Source organism: Pristis pectinata, chromosome 41, assembly GCF_009764475.1.
Source record: "Pristis pectinata isolate sPriPec2 chromosome 41, sPriPec2.1.pri, whole genome shotgun sequence".
NCBI lineage: Eukaryota > Metazoa > Chordata > Chondrichthyes > Rhinopristiformes > Pristidae > Pristis > Pristis pectinata.
In genome coordinates this window covers 4209066-4234100 of record NC_067444.1, presented here as the reverse complement: position 1 = coordinate 4234100, position 25035 = coordinate 4209066, and the positions used below count along the sequence as shown (strand labels likewise).

Sequence of the window (25035 nt, the reverse complement as noted above, 5' to 3'; positions counted from 1 at the left end):
ACGCTCGGAGTGAGTATGGATATACAGCAATAACCGCCTTCCTCGCCTCTCGGCCCTGAGTTACAGCTGAGAACTTCGCAGTTCAGACTGGATAGCGAAGCGCCCCATCAGTAATGCAGCAGTACCTCAATCCCTCTTTGGTCACGGCAGGCTGCGCTTGGATACAGAAGCGTCCACTCTGTTCACGCATGTTGTGGCATCACCAAAGCAGCAGATGTGCGATCTCCCAGTCTGCAGAAATTTCACCACCGAAAACAGACGAGATTTGGGTCCTGTCTCTAATCTTGGAAGGAACTTCTCAAAGATTAATGTAGATAGAATTCTTTATCCACGTTTTCTTAATTCTCCTTCCCATTTACGTTTCGACAGGTCTGCCGACACTCCCAGTTATATATCTTGACCAACCGACCGGTGTGTACGTAATCGGGGAGACGGTCACCGCGACCTGCACCGTGTCTGGAGATAATCGCGACAAAGCTTTCTACCTATACGCAGATGCTCTGCCGGCCCGCGGTATTATCACACGTGGAAACACTACCACATTCACTGTTACCGGTGGTCACCAAAGAGGGCGGTATCAATGCCTCTATACAACCTCTGTCAATGGAAGGCTGTTGCAATCCCCGCTCAGCCGGTCCGTGCTGGTTACTATAACAGGTTAGTGTAACGTGGAAGTGATTAGAATATGCATTTGCGTACCTTATTAATTTTTGTTCGGAGCGAGACTGAAGTGACAGTAAGAAATGAATGTCCCAATCCATTTTTGGGAACGAGTTACATTTAGGAACTTCGGCAGTGCTACTGGTGAAGGTGATCCCACAACACAGCTGAGCAGGGACTTGCATGGTTTCGTTATAGCAGCGTTGAGGGAAGGCTGGAACGTTTCCAGGTTTCAACAAACACGTTTGCGTGAACAGAGTTTGCCATTCCCATGGTAATTCCATAAAACGGACACAAATAATCAATGGTGATAGATCGCGGAATGGAGTGCATTGTGAACCCATCAGTGACTGAAATTGGGGTGACCGGTTTGTTACAACGTTATGAATAGAGAGATTGTTCAATTGAGAATAGAATGGACCTGGGTCTTAAAGCTGTCGGTATGAAAACAAGAGACCATGTAATAGATCGCGGACTGCAGTGCATTTGAACCCATCAGTGACTGAAATTCGGCGTGAGCATTCGAGAGCAAGGTTGTGGATTGACAGATTGCCCAATGGAGAATAAAATGGACTTGGTCGTAAAGTTGCCCATATGAAAACAGGACACCAGGCTGGAGAGTTCCCAGGAGATCTCCTAGATGGAATAAGAATATTGGCTTAAGGCGATTGACACCCATATTTCATTTACCCACAATAGGAATATCGCTTTACAGTTTGCCCGTATGTGCGCGAATTCATAGAACATAGAACATTACAGCACAGTACAGGCCCTTCGTCCTACATTGTGCCGACATTTTATTCTGTTCTAAGATCTATCTCACCCTTCCCTCCCACATGGATCCCCATTTCTCCATCATTCATGTGTCTATCTAAGAGTCCCTTAAATGTTCCTAATGTATCTGGCCCCACAACGTATGCTGGCAGTGCTTTCCACGCACCCACCGCTCAATTCGTCTCGCTTGCCGTAGGAAAGGCCAAGACAGTCGAACTGTGGACCACACTCCCCTGAGTTAGGCAGCAACCTCACGTCCAGAACAGAAATGAACAAACACCACACCTTGAAGGGAAATCTCTCCTGCGAAGCGCGAACAATTCCAGTCCAAAATCTCTCCTTCTCATGACAAGGCATTGCGGCAGGCCTTTTCCAAGATCCAAAGAGTTGGACTCACAAAACTGCCACCCCCCCCCCCCCCCCATGAGAGACCCCTCACCGCCAGGTGCGCAACAGTCGTACGGAATAACCCAAATTTACTTGTGGAAGAGAGAACGGTTGATATTCAACATATGGCAGACTTGATAGACAATCGCACCCTCAATAATCCAACAGTACCTAAATCCCCCGGGAAGGAGATTAAAGGCATGGGTTTAAGTTGAGAGGGGAAAGATTTAAACGACCTCGAGGGGCAACTGCTTCACGCAGAGGATAGGGCATTTAAAATACACTTGGACAGGTACACGGGTAGGAAGGGTTAAGAGAGATATGGGGCAATCGTGGGTAAATGCGACTAGTATGTTGTTTGGCATGGACGTTTTGGGCCTGAGCGCCTGTTTCCGTGTTGTATTACTCCATTGGTCTTGGGGTTTATTAGAAAATAGCACGCAGTACAGTATAGCCCAGGAACGACGGCCCACGATGTTATGCCGAGGTAATTGAGCGAATAACAGCTAATCTCTTCTGCACGTAGTCCATATCAGTCCGTTCTCTGCATATTCGTGTGCCTATCTGAGAGCTGGGTAAACGCCTCTGTTGTGTTTGACACCCACGCCACCCATGGCAGCCCATTCCAGGCACCCACCACTCTCTGAGTAAAAACCGTATTATTGTCACATGTACCCAGATACAATGTAAAGGCTTTTGTTTGCCTGCTCAATTACTCTGTGATTAGATTAGATTAGATTAGATTAGATTAGATTAAATTAGATTAGATTTGAATAGATTAGAAGAGATTTTATTAGATTAGATTAGATTAGATTAGATTAGATTAGATTAGATTAGATTAGATTAGATTAGATTAGATTAGATTAGATTAGATTAGATTAGATTAGAAGAGATTAGATTAGATTGGGTTAGATTAGAGTAGATTAGATTATATTAGAAGAGATTAGATTAGATTAGATTAGATTAGATTAGATTAGAAGAGATTAGATTAGATTGGAAGAGATTAGATTAGATTAGATTACAAGAGATTAGATTAGATCAGATATCTTTATTAGTCACATGTACATCGAAACACACGGTGTGATGCATCTTTTGCGTAGAGAGTTCTGGGGGGCAGCCCGCATGTGTCGACACGCTTCCGGCGCCAACGTACCATGTCCGCAACTTCTTAACGCGTAACTCTTTGGAATGTGGGAGGAAACCGGAGCACCCGGAGGAAACCCACACAGTCGCGGGGAGAACGTACAATCTCCTCACAGGCAGCGGCCGGAATTGAACCCGGGTCGCTGGCGCTGTAATAGCGTTACGCTATCGAACTGCAGTGCGACCGGAACTGTAAACAGCACTCCAAATGTGGCCTCGCCGACGTCTTATACAACTGTAACATGACGTCGTAACTCCTGTACCCAATAACCCGAGCGATGAAGGCAAGTGTGCCAAACACTTCTTTACCACCCGTATATTCATAGGACATACAACATAGAACACGACAGCACAGTACAGGCCCTTCGGCCCACAATGTTGTGCCTACATTTTATCCTGCTCTAAGATCAACCTAACCCTTCCCTCCCACATAGCCTCCCATTTCTCTATCATTCATGTGTCTATCTAAGAGTCTCTTAAATGTCCCTAATGTATCTGCCCCCACAACCTCTGCCGGCAGTGCGTTCCACGCACCCACCACTCTCTGTGTAATAAAATTTACCTCTGACATCCCCCTTATACCTTCCTCCAATCACCTTAAAATTATGCCCCCTCGTGTTAGCATTTGACGCCTTGGAGGAAGTGTCTGCCTGCCCACTCGATCTATGCCTCTTATCATCTTGTACACCTCTATCAAGTCACGTCAAATCCTCCTTCTCTCCATGAGAAAAGCCCCAGCTCGGTCAAGCTATCCTCATAAGACATGTTCTCCAATCCAGGCAGCATCCTGGTAAACCTCCTCTTCATCCCTCTCTAAAGCTTCCACATCCTTCCTACAATGAGGCGACCAGAACTGAACACAATACTCCCAGTGTGGTCTAACCAGAGTTCTGTAGAGCTGCAATATCACCTCGCGGCTCTTGAACTCAATACCCCGACTAATGAAGGCCAACACTCCACACGCCTTCTCAACAAACCTATCGACCTGCGCTGCAACCTGGAGGGATCAGTGGACGTGGACCCCAGGATCCTTCTGTTCCTCCAAGTGTCGACAATTTCAGAGAACTTGCACCCCTTTGTGTATTTGTTCTGCAACACTTTCCAGGGCCCTATCATTTACTGTACAAGTTCTACCCTGGTTTATCTTTTTCAAATGCAACGCCTCGCATTTATCGGAATTAAACTCCATCACTCAACCATGCTAGTAGTCATCCCCGATTCTGTTGTTGTTCCTTCGGCCATTACTCCAGCTCAAGATAATCCATATCCACTAAATCTACCCCGTGATATTCCTTGACTAAAGGACAGAGGTGCCTGTAATATGAGAGAACGTCACCATTACCTGAACCGAGACGGGACATGAGCGTAGAAAAACCTAACACACATGCAAGTGCGAAGAGGTAGTTGGCCACAAAGGGAGAATTGTGTCAATTTCTGGGCACGGGTATTCAGCCTAAACGTAATATACTTAAACATAGAATATAGAACATTACAGCACAATTCAGGCCCTTCAGCCCACGATGCTATGCCGACATTTTATCCCGCTCTGATATCTATCTAACCATTCCCTTCCACACATATCCACCTCAATGTTTTCCAATGGACACAACACCGCCTCATTCTTGAATTCAACATGCCCTAATTTATGTTCATACCTCATATGATCTCATTAACCTCCATGTGATTTTATACCATTAACGTGGCTACCTAAGAGTCTCTTAACTGTCCCTAATATATCTGCCCCCACCACCTCTGCCGGCAGTGTGTTCCACGTACCCACCACTCCCTGTGTAAAAAAAAACTTACCCCTGACATCCCTCTTATACCTTCCTCAAATCACCTTAAAATTGTCCCCTCGTGTTTGCCATTGTCGCCCTGGGAAAAACAGGTCCCTGACTGTCAACTCGATCTATGCCCCTTGTGAACCTCTTTCAGGTCTCCTCTCATTCTCCTTCTCCTCAAGAGAAAAACTCTTGCTCACTCAACCTATCCTCATAAGACATGCCCCACAATCCAGGAAGCATGCTGGTAAATCTCCTCTGCACCCTCTCTAAAGCTTCCACATCCTATAATGAGGCGACCAGAACTGAACACAATACTCCAAGTGTGGTCTGACCAGAGTTCTACAGTGCTGCAACATCACCTCGCGGCTCTTCAAATCAGTACCCCGACTATTGAACGCCATGCACCTTCTTAACAACCCTATCGGCCTGAGTGGCAACATTGAGGGATCCATGGACGTGGACCCCAAGATTCCTCTGTTCCTCCACACTGCTAAACGTCCTGCCATTAACCTTGTACAAGTGCATGTGTACAAGGAAAACTTACTTGCAGTAACATGACAGGCACAAAGCATCAGATACTCAATGTTCACAATAGAAACATGAATTAACAACACACACTACCCATAAATATTCCAGGAAGAACACGATCAGACGAATAAAAAAAAACAAAATACAAAAAAAAGCTCCAATTATAAACTGAAGGAATTCCATTAACATGCCTGCATTCCAGCGTGAATATTGGCCTTATCACTGAAGTTAGAGAAAGATACTCCCCTTATTTACCTGGACAACGTAACACTGGTTTTACGCTTACCTTACCCCCAGAACCTCTACGAAGACCAGTGATATCTCTCGACCAAGCGAAAGGGGTGTATTTGAAAGGAGAGGTGGTCACCATTACCTGCACGGTGACTGGAGAACTTCGAAACAAGACGTTCCACATACACAAAGTGAATGGACACAACCCTGAGCTGTTAGTGCAAAACAACGTTGCAAAATTCTCGGCTACGGACAAAGAGAGAGGGCGATACCAGTGCCGTTATACTACATCCGTTAACGGGAGGCGGTTGGAATCCAGTCCCAGCAACGACGTAACGGTCACTGTAGCAGGTGAGTGAGGTTGTCCAGTGAGTGCACCTCTATCTCATTACTGAAAGTGACAATTACACAGACGTTTGTATGGGGTAGAGTTAAATCTCCCCAGATTTGACAGAGTTGATGCAGAATTGGAACACGAAGACAAAGATTCATTGATTCATCATGCGCATGGCAGAGTGAAATGCATACAGTGATCTCGGCGTTAAATGTGGTACAAGAGTGACATGGTATTGGTATTGGTATTGGTTTATTATTGTCCGGCTGTGTCCGGAGTGGTGTAGTCGGTTGTCGAGTTATTCGGGACCTCATGTGCAGTGCTGAACTTTGTCATTAGAGCCACGGAGTACTTAAGGAATGAATTCATGATCAATGTCGACAGGGGTTCGTGTTCCCCTTTCACCAGACTTCCAAATATATCTTACACAGTGGTCCGAGATAACTTTCGTCTGCATTTCCGGTTTCCCCGCCGCTTCTCTGTCCTCGCGTTGTCTATTTCTTCCCGCTTTAATGCTCAACATAGATGCTTGCTTGTACGTTTTACTCCAATGTGGCGATATTAAACTTTTAATCCCAAAAGTGCATCCGTACTGCACGTTGAACCGCTTGCTTACAGTATTGATGCACAGGCGGATCTTGGGGTCCACGTTCACCGCTCGCTGATAGTGGCCACGCAAGTAGATGGGGTGGTAAAGAAGGCGCATGGCATGTTTGCCTTCATTGGCTGGACATTAAGAGTCAGGAAGGCATGTTGCAGCTGAATAAAACTTTGGTCAGGCCGCATTGAGAGTATTTTGTGCCGTTCTGGTCGCCCCAGATGAGTCGACTTTGCAGAAGAGATTCACAATGGTGCTGCCTAGATTAGAGGGCATGAGCTATAAGGAGAGGTTGGACAAACTTGGGTTGTTCTCCCTGGAGCGTCAGAGGCTGAGGGGAGACCTGAGAGAGGTATTTGTTTAATTATGAGAGGCATAGATAGGGGAGACAGACAGTCTTTACCTCCAGAGTAGAAATGTCAATAAACCAGAGGACATGCTTCTGAGGTTGGAGGGGGAGGTTTAGAGCCTAGGTTTAGAGGCTAGACGAAGGACACGGTTATTATACAGAGGGTTGTAGGGGCCTGGAATGGGTTACCAGGGGTAGTAATGGAAGCAGGCAGTTTGGAGTTTAAGAGCCTTTCAGATGGACACATGGATATGCAGGGAGTGGAAGGATGTGGATGATATTCAGGAGGAGTACATTTAGTATAAATTGGCTTCAAGATCGAAACAAGACCTTGCGCTAAATGTCCTGCCCAGTGCTGTAATGTTCCTTGTTCTTTCTGCTCCTGGCTGACCTCCTTGCACAGGGGTAAGTTGGTTTATTATTGTCACATGTACTGAGGTACAGTGAAAAACTTGTGTAGTACGCCATCCTTTTTTCAATTTTTTTTTATTAATTTTCAAATTAATACAGATTAATACATCTAACATCGGATTATACATGTGATACAAAGAGATCGGGAGGACAATCATGACGTATATAATCATAAAGAATAAAAAATATATTCAAGGCCCCACGGTCTCTTAGTAAGCGAATATATTACAAAAAAAAGAGAAAGAAAAAGATTTAGTGTGTTAAAAAAAACAAATCGAAAAAAATCATAAGTAATGAAACGAAACAAACGTAAAAAATTTCAAAAGAAACAAAAACTGGACTGATATTTCTCGATGAACAAAGAGCAATATTATGTCGTCAACTCCGCTCCTATAAGTTCAAGGATTATTGAAAAGGGATCTATACCATATGAAAATATTGAATGAATGGACTCCAAACTTCCTCAAATTTAAGCGAAGAATCAACAAGTGCCACTCTTAATTTTTTCTACGTTTAAACTTGATATAGTTTGAGAAAACCATTGAAAAGTAGTGGGAGGTTATTGGATCCTTCTATTTAAACAAAATGGATCTCTTGGCCACTAATGTAACAAAGGCGATCATACGACAAGCAGCAGCAGGTAAGTGGCCAGATTCCATCATTTGTAGCCCAAAAATTGCAGTGACTGGGTGAGGTTGTAAATCAATATTTAATACAGTTGAAATAATGTTAAAAATGTCTTTCCAATATTTATCCAAAAGAGGGCAGGACCAAAACATATGTGTCAGGGAAGCCACCTTCGACTTACATCTGTCACATATAGGATTTATATGGTGATAAAAACGGGCTAGCTTGTCCTTAGACATATGGGTCCTGTGAACTACCTTAAACTGTATCAAAGAGTGTCTGGCACACATTGAAGATGTACTAACTAATTGAAGAATTTTCTTCCATGTCTCTAAGGGTAAAAGTATCTGGAGTACAGATCACTTCTTCACAACAGCACATTGAGGTAGTACGAGGGGAAAATGCAGTGTAGGCAGACAATAAAGTGCAAGGATGTGACGAGGTGGATTGTTAGGGCAAGGGTCCACCTTATCGTAAGAGGGCGATTTGCCCCGGGGACTTGCCCACCTTAATATAAGCTGTAAGGAGACACTGGACAAACTAGAGTAGACAATCAGGATCATTCCCCAACGATAGAAATATCAAGTACTAGAGGAGATTGCTTTAAGGAGAGGGGGGACATTTCAAAGGGGATATGAGGGACTCGTTTTGTTTCACGGAGAATTGTAGGTGCCTGGAACGCGCTGCCAGGAGTACCGGTCGAAACAATCACGATAGTTGTGTTTAAGAGGCTTTTGGGACAGACACATCAACACGAAAGCCATGGAGGAATATGGATCATGTGCAGGCAGATAGGATTTGTTTCATTTCGCATCAAGGTGAGAAGGGGAACGTGTAAAGGAGATTTGCGAGCCAAGTTTATTTTACACAGAGAGTCATGGGTGTCTGCAATGTGCTGCTGGGTGGTAGTGGCAGAAACAGATCTGAGAGCGGTACACAAGAGGTTGTTAGACACACGAGACCAAGGACTCAACACCTCCCTCTGTGACTGGATCCTTGACTTACTAACCAACAGACCTAAATCAGTGAGGATAGGCAGCAATACCTCCGGTACGATTATCCTCAACACTGGTGCCCCACAAGGCTGCGTCCTCAGCCCTCTACTCTACTCCTTATACACTCATGACTGTGTGGCCAGATTCTGCTCTAACTTCATTTAACAAGATTGCAGATGATACCACCGTTGTTGGCCGTATCTCAAACAGCAATGAGTCGGAGTACAGGAGGGAGATCGAGAGCTTAGTGACATGGTGTCATGACAACAACCTCTCCCTCAATGTCAGCAAAACAAAACAGCTGGTCATTAACTTCAGGAAAGGGAGCGGTGTTCATGAACCTGTCTACATCAATGGTGCTGAGGTCGAGAGGGTTGAGAGCTTCAAGTTCCCTGAAGTGAACATCACCAACAGCCTGTCCCGGTCAAATCACGTAGATGCCACAGACAAGAAAGCTCACCAGCGCCTCTCCTTCCTCAGAAAGCTAAAGAGATTCGATAAGTCCCATTTGACACTCACCAACTTTAATCGATGCACTGTAGAAAACATTCTATCTGGATGCATCAAGGCTTGGTACGGCAACTGCTCTGCCCAGCACCCGCAAGAAACTGTAGAGATTTGTGGTCACAGCCCAGCGCATCACGGAAACCAGCCTTCCCTCCTCGGACTCTGTCTTAACCTCTCGCTGCCTTGGTGAAGCAGCCGGCATAATCAAAGACCCCACCCACCCGGGTCATTCTCTCTTCTCTCCTCTTCCAGCGGGTAGAAGGTACAGGAGCCTGAGGGCACCGACCACCAGTCTCAAGGACAACTTCTACCCCACTGTGATGTCTATTGAACGGTTCCCTTCTCCGACGAGATGGACTCTGACCTCACGCTCTACCTTGGTGTGACCTTGCACCGTATTGCACTGCACTTTCTCTGTAGCTGTGGCACGTTACTCTGTACTGTTATTGTTTTTATCTGTACTACCTCAATACACCCTGTACTACCGCAATGCACCCTGTACTACTGCAATGCACCATGGACTACACCAATGCACCCTGTACTACCTCTATGCAATCTGTACTACCTCAATGCACTCTGTCCCCAACTCAATGTCACTGCACTGTGTAATGAATTGACCACTACGATCGGTATGCAAGACAAGTTTTTCACTGTACCTGGGTACAATTGACAACAATAAACCAATACCAATATGCTGAGAATGGAGGGATGTGAGTCATGAACAGGCAGAAGAAAAATATTTTAATTCGGCATCCAGTTCGGCGCAGACATTGTGAGCCAAAGGGTCAGTTGCTGTGGTGATTCGTGCCGTCTCCCATAATTTGTTCCTTTCGTCATAGATATGCCCAAACCAAACATAACTGTGGAGCCCAGTGTTGCTGTCCAAGGTGCGGGGGTCAACATTACATGCACCGATGTCGGAGACCACGTCGGCATCACATTCTACTTGTACAGACAGGGGTCGGCGAATTACTCAGACGTCCTGACATCGACACGGGACAATTCTGTCACCTTCCCCATCGGTAATGTGGACTTAAACATGGGGGGATACTACACCTGCCTTTATGAAGTGGATGTGGAAGACGTGAGACTAACCTCGACCATGAGTGACCATGTACTTTTAACCATAATTGGTAAGTGGAATTAAGCAAAAGAAAATCTTCCAGGGAAAAGGTGCTTCACGCAGAAATTATTGGTTGCAAGCAGGGTCTGACAGTTGACTCAGAGTTGGTAAGCTGAAACTAATGTCAAGTGCAGTGCGGAACAGTCAAGAGATATGATTGCAATCCTGACTCATTGTCCCGGCAGAAGTTCTGTCCGGCTACATTGCTCACTGTTCCGTGTCCCTTCCTCAGTCCTTTCCTGCCCACAGATCATAGTCATATTGAATGGAAAGAGCCCGTTAGAGTAACATGGAAAGATTTCCGTCTACTTTCCGTTGTACATCAAGTGAATTTAGTGGATCAACTTATGCAATTCATTTACGTTGTTAAATGTAAACGTTTTTTATTCCATTCCTCCACTAACTTATGTCTCTTCTTTTGAGAAATGTGTTCTTAGATATCAGATATCATATATTTATTTATTAGTCACATGTACATCGAAACACGCAGTGAAATGTGTCTTTTTGCATTACTGAGAATGTGCCGGGCGGCAGCCCGCAAGTGCCGCCACGCTTCCGACGCCAACATAGCACGCCCGCAACGTCCTAACCCGTACGTCTTTGGAATGTGGGAGGAAATGGCTAACACGAGGGGACATAATTTTGAGGTGATTGGAGGAAGGTATGAGGGATGTCAAAGAGGTAAGTTTTTTACACAGAGAGTGGTGGGTGCGTGGAACGCACTGCCGGCAGAGCTTGTGGGGCATATACATTAGGGACATTCAAGAGACTCTTAAGACACATGAATGATAGAGAAATGGAGGGCTATGTGGGAGGGAAGGGTTAGATAGATCTTAGAGCAGGTGGTGGGGGCATATACATTGGGGACATTTAAGAGACTCTTAGATAGACACATGAATGATAGAGAAATGGGCTATGTGGGAGGGGTTAGATGGATCTTAGAGCAGGATAATATGCTGGCACAACATTGTGGGCCGAAGGGCCTGTACTGTGCTGCGGTGTTCTATGTTCTATTTTCTATGAAACCGGAGCGCCCGGAGGAAACCCACGCAGAGGATCTGGGGACGATGCAGGGATATGGCAGTGAGGTAGGTCAGGCCTGACCTTGTTGAGTAGCAGTGAGAAGCTTGTCTTGCACACCCTTCTCCCGTTATGGTGGAAAGCCTGAAGTCGCTCTCAGTGACCCAGCCCTCCTCAATGGGGGGTGAGGTTTCCGATCTCGAATTGAACGGGAAAAATCTGCAAGTCCTGTGCATACCTTGGCCAAGGCTGTCGGCCTGTGCTGAGACACAAGCGGTGTTTGCTCTGAAGGCAGAAGGTTTCACACGGACTACAGTTACAAGGCTGACCGTGAGAGACAAAATTACGACGTTTATCGTTCATGCCTTACTTGCCTTGAGGAAGTAACGGTGAATCCCCTGCTTGAAGGTCACCAATCCGTCTCACCAATGTGCTCCCTGCTGGGAAGACGGGGCGTTTTGTGGCACAGGAGAGAAGCCGCAGTTGGTGGCCTGTCCATGCATCCGCTACCCGTGTGGTTATGAATGAGTTCTCCCTTTGATCAGTTCTCCCTTTTCTGAAGCCGTCTTAGAACAGAGAACATGGAACATTACAGCACGGTACAGGCCCTGTACGTGCACAGTCCAGGGGGCGGGGCGATGCATTAAGAATCAAGTGTACGCCATGGTCTGTCGGTACTGTCCAATATACATTGCAATGCACCCGATTTAAGTATTCACTGTCAACATCCAGCACTTGTCACACGTATCCCTCTGTGATAACGTCCCCAAGACCAAAACATAACCGTTGCTCATCACAAGATCTGATCTAGTCCACCGCAATCATCAGCTGACCCTCAAATTATTTAGCACCAGAATCAGAATTTACTTATCCTGCCCACTCCTCCCCGCCCAATGTTGTGCCGTCATTTTATCCTGCTCTATGATCAATCCAACCCTTCCCTCCCATCTAGCGCCCCCCCCCCCCATTTCTCTATCATTCAAGTGTCTACCTAAGAGAAACTTAGGAAGAAACTTTTCAGAGGAACCTTCTTTTGGAATGTGAGTGGTGAGGGTAAGAAATGGGGTGAGGTTTGGGGGAAAGGCCACTGACTTAACCTATCAATATCTCTCTGTAGACTCTCCGCATCCTCTGCGACATCTATTTCGTGGTTTATTGCCTGTGTCGCTGTAATATTATTTGGTGGCCTATAGACAATTCCCACCAATTAGTTTTTTTCCGTTTACTATTCCTGAAGGCAGACACGGTAGTGCAGTGGTTAGCGTAACGCTATTACAGCACCAGAGACCCGGGTTCAATTCCGGCCGCTGTCTGTAAGGAGTTTGTACGTTCTCCGTGTGTGACTGCGTGGGTTTCCTCCGGGTGCTCCGGTTTACTCCCACATTCCAAGATAGACGGGTTTGGAAGTTGTGGGCATGCTATGTTGGCGCCGGAAGCGTGGCGACACTTGAGGGCTGCCCCCAGAACACTCTACGCAAAAAAGATGCATTTCACGGTGTGTTTCGATGTACATGTGATTAATAAAGAAATCTTATCTTGTCTTGTCTTGTGGTGAAGTATGATCCAATGGTGGAATCGTGAAGAGTCTCAAGGGCTGAGTTCAACGGGGTCTGAGGAGAGTGGGTGGATTAATTTTACGTTAGGCGAGCGCCGAGAGGACAAACCGTCGGGCATCGTAAAGATTGTGGGACTCTGTGAGTCAGTGAGATTGGTTGTTCATACCTGGGTTCTAACTGGTTCTTTTTTTCTCCGGTAGCTAAGTCCTACGCCCTCGAGTTTGGGATTGTTTCCGCTGTGTTCCTGTTTCTCATACTTGCTGTGTTGCGCGTATACTGTTGCACTCAAGGTCGGTTGGCTTGGGGTAAGTCCAACTGCATTTCAACCGGTTCATTCACTCTGCTTGCCTTTCACCAAATATCAAAATTGCCAACGCACCCCAGACAATCGGAGAGTCATTGACTGCGTGGTATTGGTAGTGGTTTATTATTGTCTCTTGTATCAATTCATTACACAGTGCAGATACATTGATTTAGTACAGAGTGCATTGAGGTAGTACAGGTAGAAGCAATAACGGAGTACAGAGTAAAGTGCCACAGCTACAGGGAAGTGCATTGCAAGTAGACAATAAGGTGCAAGGTCACAACAAGGAAGATTGTGAACTCAAGAGTCCATCTCATCGTATAAGAGAAGCGTTCAATAGACTCATCACCGTGGGATAGAAGTTGTCCTGGAGCTTGGTGGTGCGTGCCCTCAGGTTCCTGTATCTACTGCCCGATGGGAGAGGGGAGAAGAGAGAATGACCCGGGGTGGGTGGGGTCTTTGATTATGCCGGCTGATTCACCGAGGCAGCGAGAAGAAGAGACAGAGTCTACGGAGCGAAGGCTGGTTTCTGTGATCGCTGATCGAATAACACGATAAACTTGGAATCATTTAACATATCCTGTGACAATATACAACTCTCCATTAATGTGATTATCCTCCCAAGCCGTTGCCCTGAACTGTCTGTGCTGAGGGTGTGAGAGACCGTTGTGCGAGGGGGGTCTTGTGAAACCTTTGGAGAACTGTATGGGCGTGTGATCGACACTCCACAGGAAGGGTGAGATCGTACTGGGATTGGTTTTTGAATTGGTTTATTATTGTCACTTGTACCGAGGTACAGTGAAAAATTGTCTTGCACACCATTCGTACAGATCAATTCATTACAGAGTGCAGATACATTTAGTTAGTACACAGTGCATTGAGGTAGTATGTTGAGGTAGTACAGGGTGCATTGAGGTAGTACACGGTGCACTGAGGTAGTACAGGGTGCATTGAGGTAGTACAGAGTACATTAAGGTAGTAAAGAGTGCATTGAGGTAGTACACGGTGCATTGAGGTAGTACAAGGTGCATCGAGGTAGTACAGGCTGCATTGAGGTAGTACAGAGTGCATTGAGGTAGTACAGGGTGCATAGAGGTAGTACACGGTGTATTGGGGTAGTACAGGGTGCTTTGAGTTAGTACACAGTGCATTGAGGTAGTACAGGGTGCACTGAGGTATTACAGGGTGCATTGAGGTGGTACAGTGTGCATTGAGGTGGTACAGAGTGCATTGAGATAGTACAGGGTAAAAACAATAACAGAATACAGAGTAAAGTGTCACAGCTACAGGGAAGTGCAGTGCATGTAGACAATAAGTTCAAAGGTAATAACGAGGTAGATTGTGAGGTAAGAGTCCATCTCCTCATATATCCACGCCTCTGATAATCTTCTAAACTTTTAAGAGATCTCCCCTAAGCCTCCACCTCTCCAGAGAAAACAACCCAAATCTGTATCGGTATTAGTTTATTATTGTCACTTGTGCCGAGGTCTAGTGAAAAACTTGTCTTGCGCACCGTTGGTACAGATCAATTCATTACACAATGCATTCAGGTAGTCCAGAGTGCACTGAGTTAGTACAGAGTGCATTGAGGTAGCACAGAATACACTGAGGTAGTACACTGTGCATTGAGGTGGTACAGGGTGCATTGAGGTAGTACACGGTGCATTGATGTAGTACAGAATGCATTGGGGTAGTACAGAGTGCATTGAGGTAGTACAGGGTAAAAACAGTAACAGAATACGGAATAAAGTGTCACAGCTACAGGGAAGTGCAGTGCAGGTAGACAAGGTGCAAGGTCAAACAAGTGATGAAAGAGAATCTGGTGAAAGTGAAGTAAAATGGCGAGGAAGAATGGGGCAGAACAGAACCTCCCTGTCCACTGTGGAACAGGAGAGCAGTGCTTGTATCGAGATGGACGCGGCAGAAATTGTAAAACGATCAAAAAGTGAAACCCATAATGAATTAGAACATGTAACACCGTAACCATCGATGAAAAATAACATCAACACACGCTTCACCAGCTTGGAATTGATTCAAAGCTGCAGTTGCTGTGTCGTGGAAATTCTAATTTGTACTACAGTAAGAGGCAACAACTCCTAGTGTTGTTCTAAGGCTTTATTTGTGCATGGTACCATGGAGAGTGGGCATCGATCTCCACCGTCACCCAGACTGTAACATACAGAAGGCTGCGAGCTTATTTTAATACGTTAAGACAACGTGTTACAACGTTCAGAACAAAACAGAACTAACCAGATCCCCTTATCAGCGCTCTCAGGGTTGTGCCTTCATTCTATTTACTTCAAGAAATCTGGTTTCAGCAGTTTCTGCAGACTGCTGGCTCCAAGCCCTGTTTACTGTTGGCTGGAAGCATAATTTCTTATACAATGTCAAGTACGCCATCAGCCCCAGGATAATCAAAACACACGATTTATTTTTCCACTTGCTATGAAGAAAGTTGTGCTTCCTTAAATGACGTGAGCAAGATTGCCTGATTTATTTTGGGGGCGGGGTGATACGTCAAGAATCAGGTGTACTCCGTGATCTGTAGGTACTGTGTAATACGCATTGCAATGCACCCGAGTTAATCTTCAGGCTGTCACGACACCCCCATAACCAAAACATAGCTGTTACTGTTCACATAATCTGGTCGAATCCATCGCAATTATCAGCTGTTCACCCCTGATACGCCCGGCGCTCAAATTATTTAGCACCAGGAGAAGAATTTACTGATCCTGACCACTCCTCCCTGCCTTGTTAACCTGTCCGTTCCAAGTGGGATCCCTTCCAAAACAAGGCAGTGCCGTCCAGTATTGTCGAACCACTGACGCGAACATCTGACGCGATGACTCCATTCTGTGGCTCTCACTCTCGGTCTTGTCCTGAAATGACGTGGTGATAACTATTGAAAGTAGGGACCCGTTCGCATCCACTAGGTGCACGAATAAACAGCAGGTTGAATTCCGTTTTACATTCTGGCAACATGATTCGGTGCCACCGTCATTGTCTTCTGTAGACGCCATAGTTCTATAGGATATACGTTCATTCAAGCATTGAGAAACGTACAGAAAAATCTTATTCAAGACCTTTTGCCTTGGTGTGATACTGCCCGGGTCAGAGTGATTAAAGTCCTTCCAATGTATGTAGTATTCGATCAAGGATCCAGACGGTGACACGGTTAGTGTGGTTGTAACCTGACAGCTCCTGTGATCAGGACTGAAATCTGAACTCCTTTGCAACCTGTGTGGGGTTCACACATTGTCCCTGTGACCAGCTGGGTTTCTCTCGGGTGCCCCGGTGTCCTCCCACTGCTCCACGGCGTGCGGTCGGACAGGTAAACTGGCTGCTGTAAATTGCGCCCAATGCTTAGCTGAGAGGTAGAATATGAGGGAGTTGATGGAACTGTAGAGAGCATAATTTGGGCTGAGCAGAGGATTGGTGTGAATTGCCGCTTGCTAGTCGGTGCGGACTGACGGGGGATGTCACAAAACATCCAGCACACAAACTGACCCTTCGGCTTACAAGGAAGTATTGAGCTCATGAAAATATCCCACTCCTGTAAATTCTGAGATATTTTCGCGGGAGAGTTATAATCCTGCAGGCGTAAGATTCAGTGGCTCAAATAACCTTCGGCTCTTGTGACTTTCCTCTTGTTTTTACATTCAATACACTGTCAACATTTTTTTTACCTTCAATTTAATTGTTATTACCCTCTGTTTTATTGTCAGGGAAGGCGAGAAAGAAAGCAGACAGTAGGTGAGAACAAAAACGTTGAATTTTAAGTACTAATAAATACATTTATGCGCTCTAGTATTGAGCATTGGTGCATTGGGAAAGAGGCGCTGGCTGTCCACTCTATTCCTCTTAATATTTTGTACACCTATATCATGTCTCCTCTCATCCTCCTCCTCTCCAAAGATAAGGGCCCTAGCTCCCTTAGTCTCTCCTCATAATGCGTACTCTCTATGCAAGGCAGCATCCTGGTAAATCTTCCCTGCAGCCTTTCCAACGCTTCCACATCCTTCCTATAATGAGGCGACCAGAACTGGACACAGTGCTCCAAGTGTGTTCTAACCACAGCCGACCTTTAAACCTCGCCTCAGACTATCTAACCCCTTCCTCCCACATATCCCCCTATTTTAAATTCCTCCATAAGCTTATCTAGCAATCTCTTGACGTTGACCAATGTACCTGCCTCCACCACCACCCCAGGCAGCGCATTCCACGCCTCAACCCCTCTCTGGGTAAAAACCCTTCCTCTGATATCTCCCTTGAACTTCCCACCCATTACCTTAAAGCCGTGTCCTCTTGTATTGAGCATTAGTGCATTGGGAAAGAGGCGCTGGCTGTCCACTCTATCTATTCCTCTTAATATTTTGTACACCTCTATCATGTCTCGCCACATGCTCCTTCTCTCTAGTGCGTAAAGCCCTAGTTCCCTTAGTCTCTCCTCATAATCCACACTCTCTAACCCGGGCAGCATCCTGGTAAATCTCCTCTGCACCCTCTCCAACGCCTCCACATCCTTAGATAGTCTTAGGTGTGGTTTGAAGGTCAGCACAACATGCTGGACCGAAGGGCCTGTATTGTGCCGTATTGTTTTATGGTTTAATGAAAATGACACATTTTAGTCTCTAAGTGCAATATTGCCACTCCCATGTTGCACGTCCATTAAACCGCAGGCAAATTCTCACTCACTCTGCCTGCTCCGACGACCTCACCCTGTCAGCCTTTTGCGGGATCATTGAGCATTCCGGCATGATGTGACCTCAAGGAATACCCCACGCTGGCATTGCACGGAGTGATGCTCCATCAACAACACTAGCCCAAGGTTAGCCCAGTCTCCGAGGAAGCTGCACTTCTTTTTTCACATTGAATCACTAACTATGATTCAATTTGGAAAGTGCTGCTTATTTTGGCACATTGTAACATCAACAATACTTTTCACACCCGACTTCCTATTATTCTTATATCATTATTTTCGAACAGAAACAGCAATCACACAGAAATAACCTACCGACATTGATTGCCTCTCTGTCACCGGGGCGATTTACCCCCTCATTTTATAACACGTGCACATAATGCGGAATTACTTTCTCCAAGTATCAACATACAAGAAACTCCATTCGACCACCAACTACGCCTCTCAAACTCGACAGTCCCCAGACCATTTAGGTAACCAGATTCTCTCATCCCTGAAATCATTGCCCAAAATCTCATTTGCAACTCTAGGGAGGATAAAAGCCTTTAGGCCGTTCCTAAACTCTCGACACTGGGTGCAAAGTTCGATTTAGAAACATAGAAACATAGAAAAACTACAAGACAATTCAGGCCCTTCGGCCCACAAAGCTGTGCCGAACATGTCCCTACCCTAGAAATTACTAGGCTTACCCACAGCCCTCTATTTTTCTCAGCTCCATGTATCTCTCCAACAGTCTCTTAAAAGCCCCTGTCGTATCCGTCTCCACCACCGTTTCCGGCAGCCCGTCCCACGCACTCACCACTGAGTAATAAACTTACCACTGACATCTCCTCTGTACCTGCTCCCCAGCACCTTAAACCTGTGTCCTCTTGTGGCCACCATTTCAGCCCTGGGGAAAAGCCTCTGACTATCCACGCGATCAATGCCTCTCATCACCTTATACACCTCGATCAGGTCCCCCCTCATCCTCCGTCGCTCCAAGGAGAAAAGGCCGAGTTCCCTCAACCTGCTTTCAAAAGGCATGCTCCCCAATCCAGGCAGCATCCTTGTAAATCTCCTCTGCGCCGTCTCTATGGCTTCCACATCCTTCCTGTAGTGAGGCGACCAGAACTCCAAGTGGGTTCTGACCAGGGTCCCATATAGCTGCAACAATACCTCAGGGCTCCTAAATTCTTAACCAGAGTCAACCTGCGCAGCTGACTTTGAGCGTCCTATGGACTCGGACCCCAAGATCGCTCTGATCCTCCATGCCGCCAAGAGTCCTACCATTAATACGATACTCTACCATCATTTTTGACCTGCCAAAATGAACCACTTCACACTTAACTGGGTTGAACTGCATCTGCCAATCGAACTTTTTCCAAAGACTGCAGAGAGACACACACGAACAAATTACTGGAGGAACTCAGCGGGTCAGGCAGCATCTGTGGGGGGAAATGAACAGTTGACGTTTCCTTCCATAGATGCTGCCTGGCCCGCTGCGTTCCTCCAGCGTCTTGTGTGTGTGTGTTGTTCCAGATTGCCAGCATCTGCAGAATCTCCCTTGTGTCTCCTGAAAGGCTGTTATGAATTACCACGGGGACCCTCCATCTACAAACGCGAGGAAACCTTTGGATGACTTAACTAAGATGAAAAATGTTTACAAATGGACTAAATGGAAAGGAAATAACAATTTTACGACGTGTATTATCTCAAGGTCCGCGACACCTCATGGTGACCCAAAGTCAACTCCTGATGACGCCACCATACCTCCTGGTGGTGTGTCGGCACCTCAAGATAACCAGGGCAAAGTCGAAATTACATGTAAGATTTATTTTCAATTTACTCTTCCAGTAAAACGTATGTAAGCAGCTGAACATTCACATGAGCGAAAAGCTACCCCCCCCCCCCACACACACACACCCCTCCGTGCACTTTGAACTGTGTTCAGTGAAGCAGCTGTGAATCACAATGAAAGTTGAGATCTGGTCGACAAGGACTAGATGGGACAATTGGCCTGTTTCTGAGCTGTAGTACTCTCTGATTCAAAGTTATTTCATAAACATTTTAGGGCTGTGAACAAGAAGCAATATCGAAGTCGTTCGCTGTTCGTTAAATTAATCCACAGTGTAGCAGGTTCTAAAGGAATTAAAAGACATTGCAGCTGAGTGCGCGGGAGAAATTATTTAAACCCAGGGTATCACAATGGTGTGTCCGTTCATAATACATTCCAGGTCCATTTCAGTGCCATCCCAAGTTCTCTACGTGAATTGCAGTTCATGACTTAAGCTTGTTCCTGTAATGCTGATTCATGACAGTATATCTACCTCCCTTGGGGTCCACATCCATAGATCCCTAAAGGTTGCAGCGCAGCTCGATAGGGTTGTTAAGAAGGTGTATGGTGTGTTGGCCTTCATTAGTCGGGGGATTGAGTTCAAGAGCCGCGAGGTGATGTTGCAGCTCTACAGAACTATGGTTATTATAGGAACGATGTGGAAGCTTTAGAGAGGGTGCAGAAGGGATTTACCAGGATGCTGCCTGGATTGGAGAGCAGGTCTTATGAGGATAGGTTGAGTGAGCTGGGGATTTTCTCTTTGGAGAGGAGGAGGATGAGAGGTGACTTGATAGAGGCGTACAAGATGATAACAGGCATAGATCGAGTGGACAGTCAGAGACTTCTTCCCGGGGGACAATGGCTAACACGAGGGGGCATAATTTTAATGTGATTGGAGGGATGTCAGACGTACGTTTTTAACACAGAGAGTGGTGGGTACGCGGAACGCACCTCCAGCAGAGTTTGTGGGGGCCAGATACATTGGGGACACTTAAGAGATTCTTAGATAGCCACACGAATGATAGAGGGATGGAGGACTATGCGGGAGGGAAGGGTTAGATAGATCTTAGAGCAGGGTAAAATGTCGGCACAACATCGTGGGCCGAGGGGCTTGTGCTGTGCTGTAATGTTCTATAAGAAATCTCCTATAAAACTTCAGCAAGCTCCCCCAAATAACAATGATCAGCTTTCGTGATGTCAGCTGGTGTTCGGGCGTATCTCCCCTGCTTGACCTCGAAATATGTTGACGGCACTTCTCAGCTTCATTAGGATGCAGCACCTTATAAACCTTCAGCCAACATACAGCTCACCCGGTTGAAGCTGCTGTGGAAGGGGAGTTATTACTGTCCATTCGAGAATCTGGAATGAAGTTCTGGTGACCTTATCCGAGCGTGCTGTCAACAGTGGAAAGACTCTGTGCATCGTTTCAATTAGGAAATTGGTTCAAGTTATAGCAATACTCAAAAACCAAACTTAGTGCCTGAGTGTGGAAGGATATTCAATGCAGTGAAACCGATGGCGCAAAGTGACGTGCTTTTGCAACGGAATCCCGGAGATTTTCCACAGCCTCGTTGTATTTGTGAATGTAAAGCTGCATTGCAATGCAATATGGAGAAAAGGGATACATATAAATCCTTACTAACTATAAGATAAGATAAGATTTCTTTATTAGTCACTTGTACATGGAACCACACGGTGCAATGCATCTTCTGCGTGGAGTGTTCTGGGAACAGCCCGCAAGTGTCGCCACCCTTACGGTGCCAACAGAGCACGCCCGCAACTTCCTAACCCGTACGTCTTTGGAATGTGGGTGGAAACCGGAGCACCCGGAGGAAACCCACGCAGACACACGGGGAGAGAACGTACATCTCTTTACGGGCAGCGGCCAGAACTGAACCCCGGTCGCTGGCGCTGTAATAGCGTTACGCTAACCGTTACAGCGGTTTGAGTTGTTACCGGAAAGTACAGAGATAAATACATGTCGAATACTTACTCGTTGGTTGGAAGATCAATTCGATGAGAATTCACGACTTCAGCTGCTGTAATGTGGGTACTCCGTTATCCCGAGCACTACCGAATCGGTTTTCCAGTACCAGTCAGCGCGTTTTGTGCTTTACTTTTTAACATTTAGTGAATGAAACAGACTTTAATTCTAAAAAAGCACACGACCGTTGGGATTGCCTCCTTAGATGAGCAACATAGTGAGACACATTTCCTTCAGATTGTCAAGCGTGGAAGTGTGCACCATCTCATCTGACGAGCAGCTCCTTCCACATCACACTGCTTAACGCCCACTAATGTACATACATGACCTGTACGAGTATCTTGATGGACGGGTTAGTAAGTTTGCAGACGATACCAAGATTGGTGGAGCTGTGAATAGTGTAGAAGACTGGCGACGGATACAGCGTGATATATATCAGCTGCAGACGTGGGCAGAGAAATGGCAGATGGTGTTTAACCAGGATAATTGTGAGGTGTTGCATCTTGGTAGGACTAAAGTCAAGAGGAAGTACACTCTTAAGGGCAAGACCTTTTTCAGTGTTGAAGAGCAGTGAGACATTGGGGTGCAAGTCCATGACTCATTGATAGTGGTTACACAGGTAAACAAGGTGGTTAAGAAGGCTTATGGAATGTTTGCATTTATTAATCGGGGTATTGAGTACAGGAGTCAAGAAGTTATGATTCATCTCTATAGAACTTTGGTTAGGCCACATTTGGAGTATTGCATGCAGTTCTGGTCACCTCACTATCGGAAGGACATCAAGGCTTTAGAGAGAGTGCAGAAGAGGTTTACCAGGACGCTGCCTGGATTAGAGGGCGTGTGCTATCAGGAGAGGCCGGACAAACTTGGGCTCTTTTCTCTGGAGCGACGGAGGCTGGGGGGCGATCTGTTGAAAGTGTATAAAATTATGAGGGGCACAAACAGGGTGGACAAGCAATATCTTTTTCCCTTTCTTGAGACATCCAATACCAGAGGGCATGCATTTAAGGTGAGAGAGGGTAGGTTCAGAACAGACGTGAGGGGTACGTTTTTTACTGAGAGAGCGGTGGATGCCTGTAATGCATTGCCTGATAGGGTGAAGGAGGCAAATTCATTGGGGGATTTTAAGAGAGGCACATGAATGAGAGGAAAATGGAGGGATAGGGCATTCTGAAGGTAGGAGGGATTAGCTATGTCAGCACAACATTGTGGGCCGAATGATCTGTTCTGTGCTGTACTGTTCTATGTTCTATTTTCTAACGAATTGGCATCCGAAAGCTAAACAGGCAACGGTTTATAAATCTTTCACTGTAAAGACAGGAACAACTTCGTTATTGACTGTGCAGGTATTCGCCCTGTCTGTATGATGATTAAATCAGGTTGCCTGGAATAATCTAAATTGTGATAATCTGTAATAAAGTGGGGACGTGTTCTGACTATTTGAAAGTCACTTTACTCTTTTCATTTGCCATTCAGATGCAAATCTGGGGATGAAACCATTGCGAACGAAACGCAAAGTGAGTACAAAATTGCGTGAGGCGTTTTCCACTCTGTGTTGGTGATGCCTCTTGGAGGAATAACGTGAGGCACATTGCTGATCCTACTTTGAGCGAGCTGCATTTTCACATCAGGGCCAGGTTTAACAACATGAGTCGGTGAATGGGCGCGATTTTGTTACGTTTCAATGCAGTCGTCAAAAGGGGTGGGTGAGGATCGGAGGCCGGGAGTGGTTCCAAGTGTTGAAAGAGCGATGCCCTTTGGAAAACGCAAGGTCTTGTCTCTGAGACATTGCGCTATTCTACCTATAGGAAATGATGGGAAGCAACAATATTTTGGGCACCAATTGCTTCTGCGCTTTCCTGAAGCCATAAGACACAGGAGCGGAATTAGGCCATTCGGCCCTTCGCGTCTGCTCCGCCACTCGGTCATGGCTGATTTATTCTCCCCCCCCCCCCACCCCATTCCCCTGCCGGCTCCCCGTAACCTTTGAAGTCCTTCCCAATGATGAAACTATCAATCTCCCCTTTAAATATACCCAATGACTTGGCCTCCACCACCCTCTGTGGCGATGGATTCCACAGATTCACCGCCCTCTGGCTATAGAAATTCCTCCTCATCTCTGTCCTAAAGGGATGTCCCTCTATTCTGAGGCTCTATTCACTCACTCAGGAGTGCGTCTCCCACATCAGAACAGCAAGTTCGGGAAGGAGCATCTTCCTCGGGAAATGCAACTCTGAGCATTCCGTCAATAGGCTTCGGGTAACGTATAGGTAAAAAAGTAACCTTTGACGAGGTAATACTGATACCACATCTGCCCCTATCGCCAACTTCGCCCTCCCTTAGCGTCGTTTTCTTTGCCCAAACCTGAAACGTTTAGCAGATTGAGCTGTGACGGATTGCATCTCTGAGTGCTTACGTCATTCATTTCAGGACCCGAGAAAGGACATCCAAAACCACAGCCAGTATACCATGGCCTATGCAGAGCTGAAGCTGTAGAATATTGGCCGATCTGCAGGCGCGTCCATCGCAATCATTGGTCAAAATTTCAACATATATTCCACGCCGAACACTCTGATACTGATGGGTCTTTCCTTCGTTGCAATACATGCGGAGTTAATAAGTGGCTTCAGAGTGGAATGCAAACACAAAATATCGACGTCAACAAGTAATATTGCACTCTGTCGTTATATTTGACTCATTTCGTCGCAGCCTCGTTAATATGATGTTTATACGTTGGCATTGCAGATTTGCAGCATCATTCCAGGCTTATTAAGGCAAGGGAAACCGCGGGACACCTTCGTTCCTTTGCATTCCCTACTCAATTGTGGATTGACATCGGAATCGCTGCTTCTGTGCAGGTCGAGCCCAAACACATGCGTATCGCTACCCGTCTCCTATTATCGCAGTGTTGCTGTGAATTAAATCCGGCACTGAAAGATTTATTAAAATAGGTTGACTTCTGTTGCTTTTACAACTGCCACGTCAAGGTGGCCACGCAGGTCGACAGGGTTGTCAAGAAGGCGCATGGAGTGTTGACCTTCTTTAGTCAGGCTATTGAGTTCAAGAGCCGCCAGGTAATGTTGCAGCTCTGTAGAACTCTGGTCAGACCGCACTTGGAGTATTGTGTTCAGTTCTGGTCGCCTCATTATAGAAAGGATGTGGAAGCTTTAGAGAGGGTGCAGAGGAGATTTACCAGAATGTTGCCTGG

General features: G+C 46.1%; 1 protein-coding gene across 1 annotated transcript in view; it reads left to right on the top strand.

Annotated features, from left to right (window-relative positions):
* Positions 1–24750, top strand: part of LOC127587589 (uncharacterized) — a 53703-nt gene extending 28953 nt beyond the window's left edge. The window contains exons 11-18 of the mRNA XM_052045998.1: positions 370–657; positions 5574–5858; positions 10168–10461; positions 13228–13332; positions 17057–17084; positions 19727–19833; positions 23304–23344; positions 24258–24750. Of these exons, the coding sequence (XP_051901958.1) occupies positions 370–657; positions 5574–5858; positions 10168–10461; positions 13228–13332; positions 17057–17084; positions 19727–19833; positions 23304–23344; positions 24258–24323 (1214 nt within the window). The 3' untranslated portion in view covers positions 24324–24750. The remainder of the gene's footprint in view (positions 1–369; positions 658–5573; positions 5859–10167; positions 10462–13227; positions 13333–17056; positions 17085–19726; positions 19834–23303; positions 23345–24257) is intronic.
* The last annotated feature ends 285 nt before the right edge of the window (positions 24751–25035 follow it).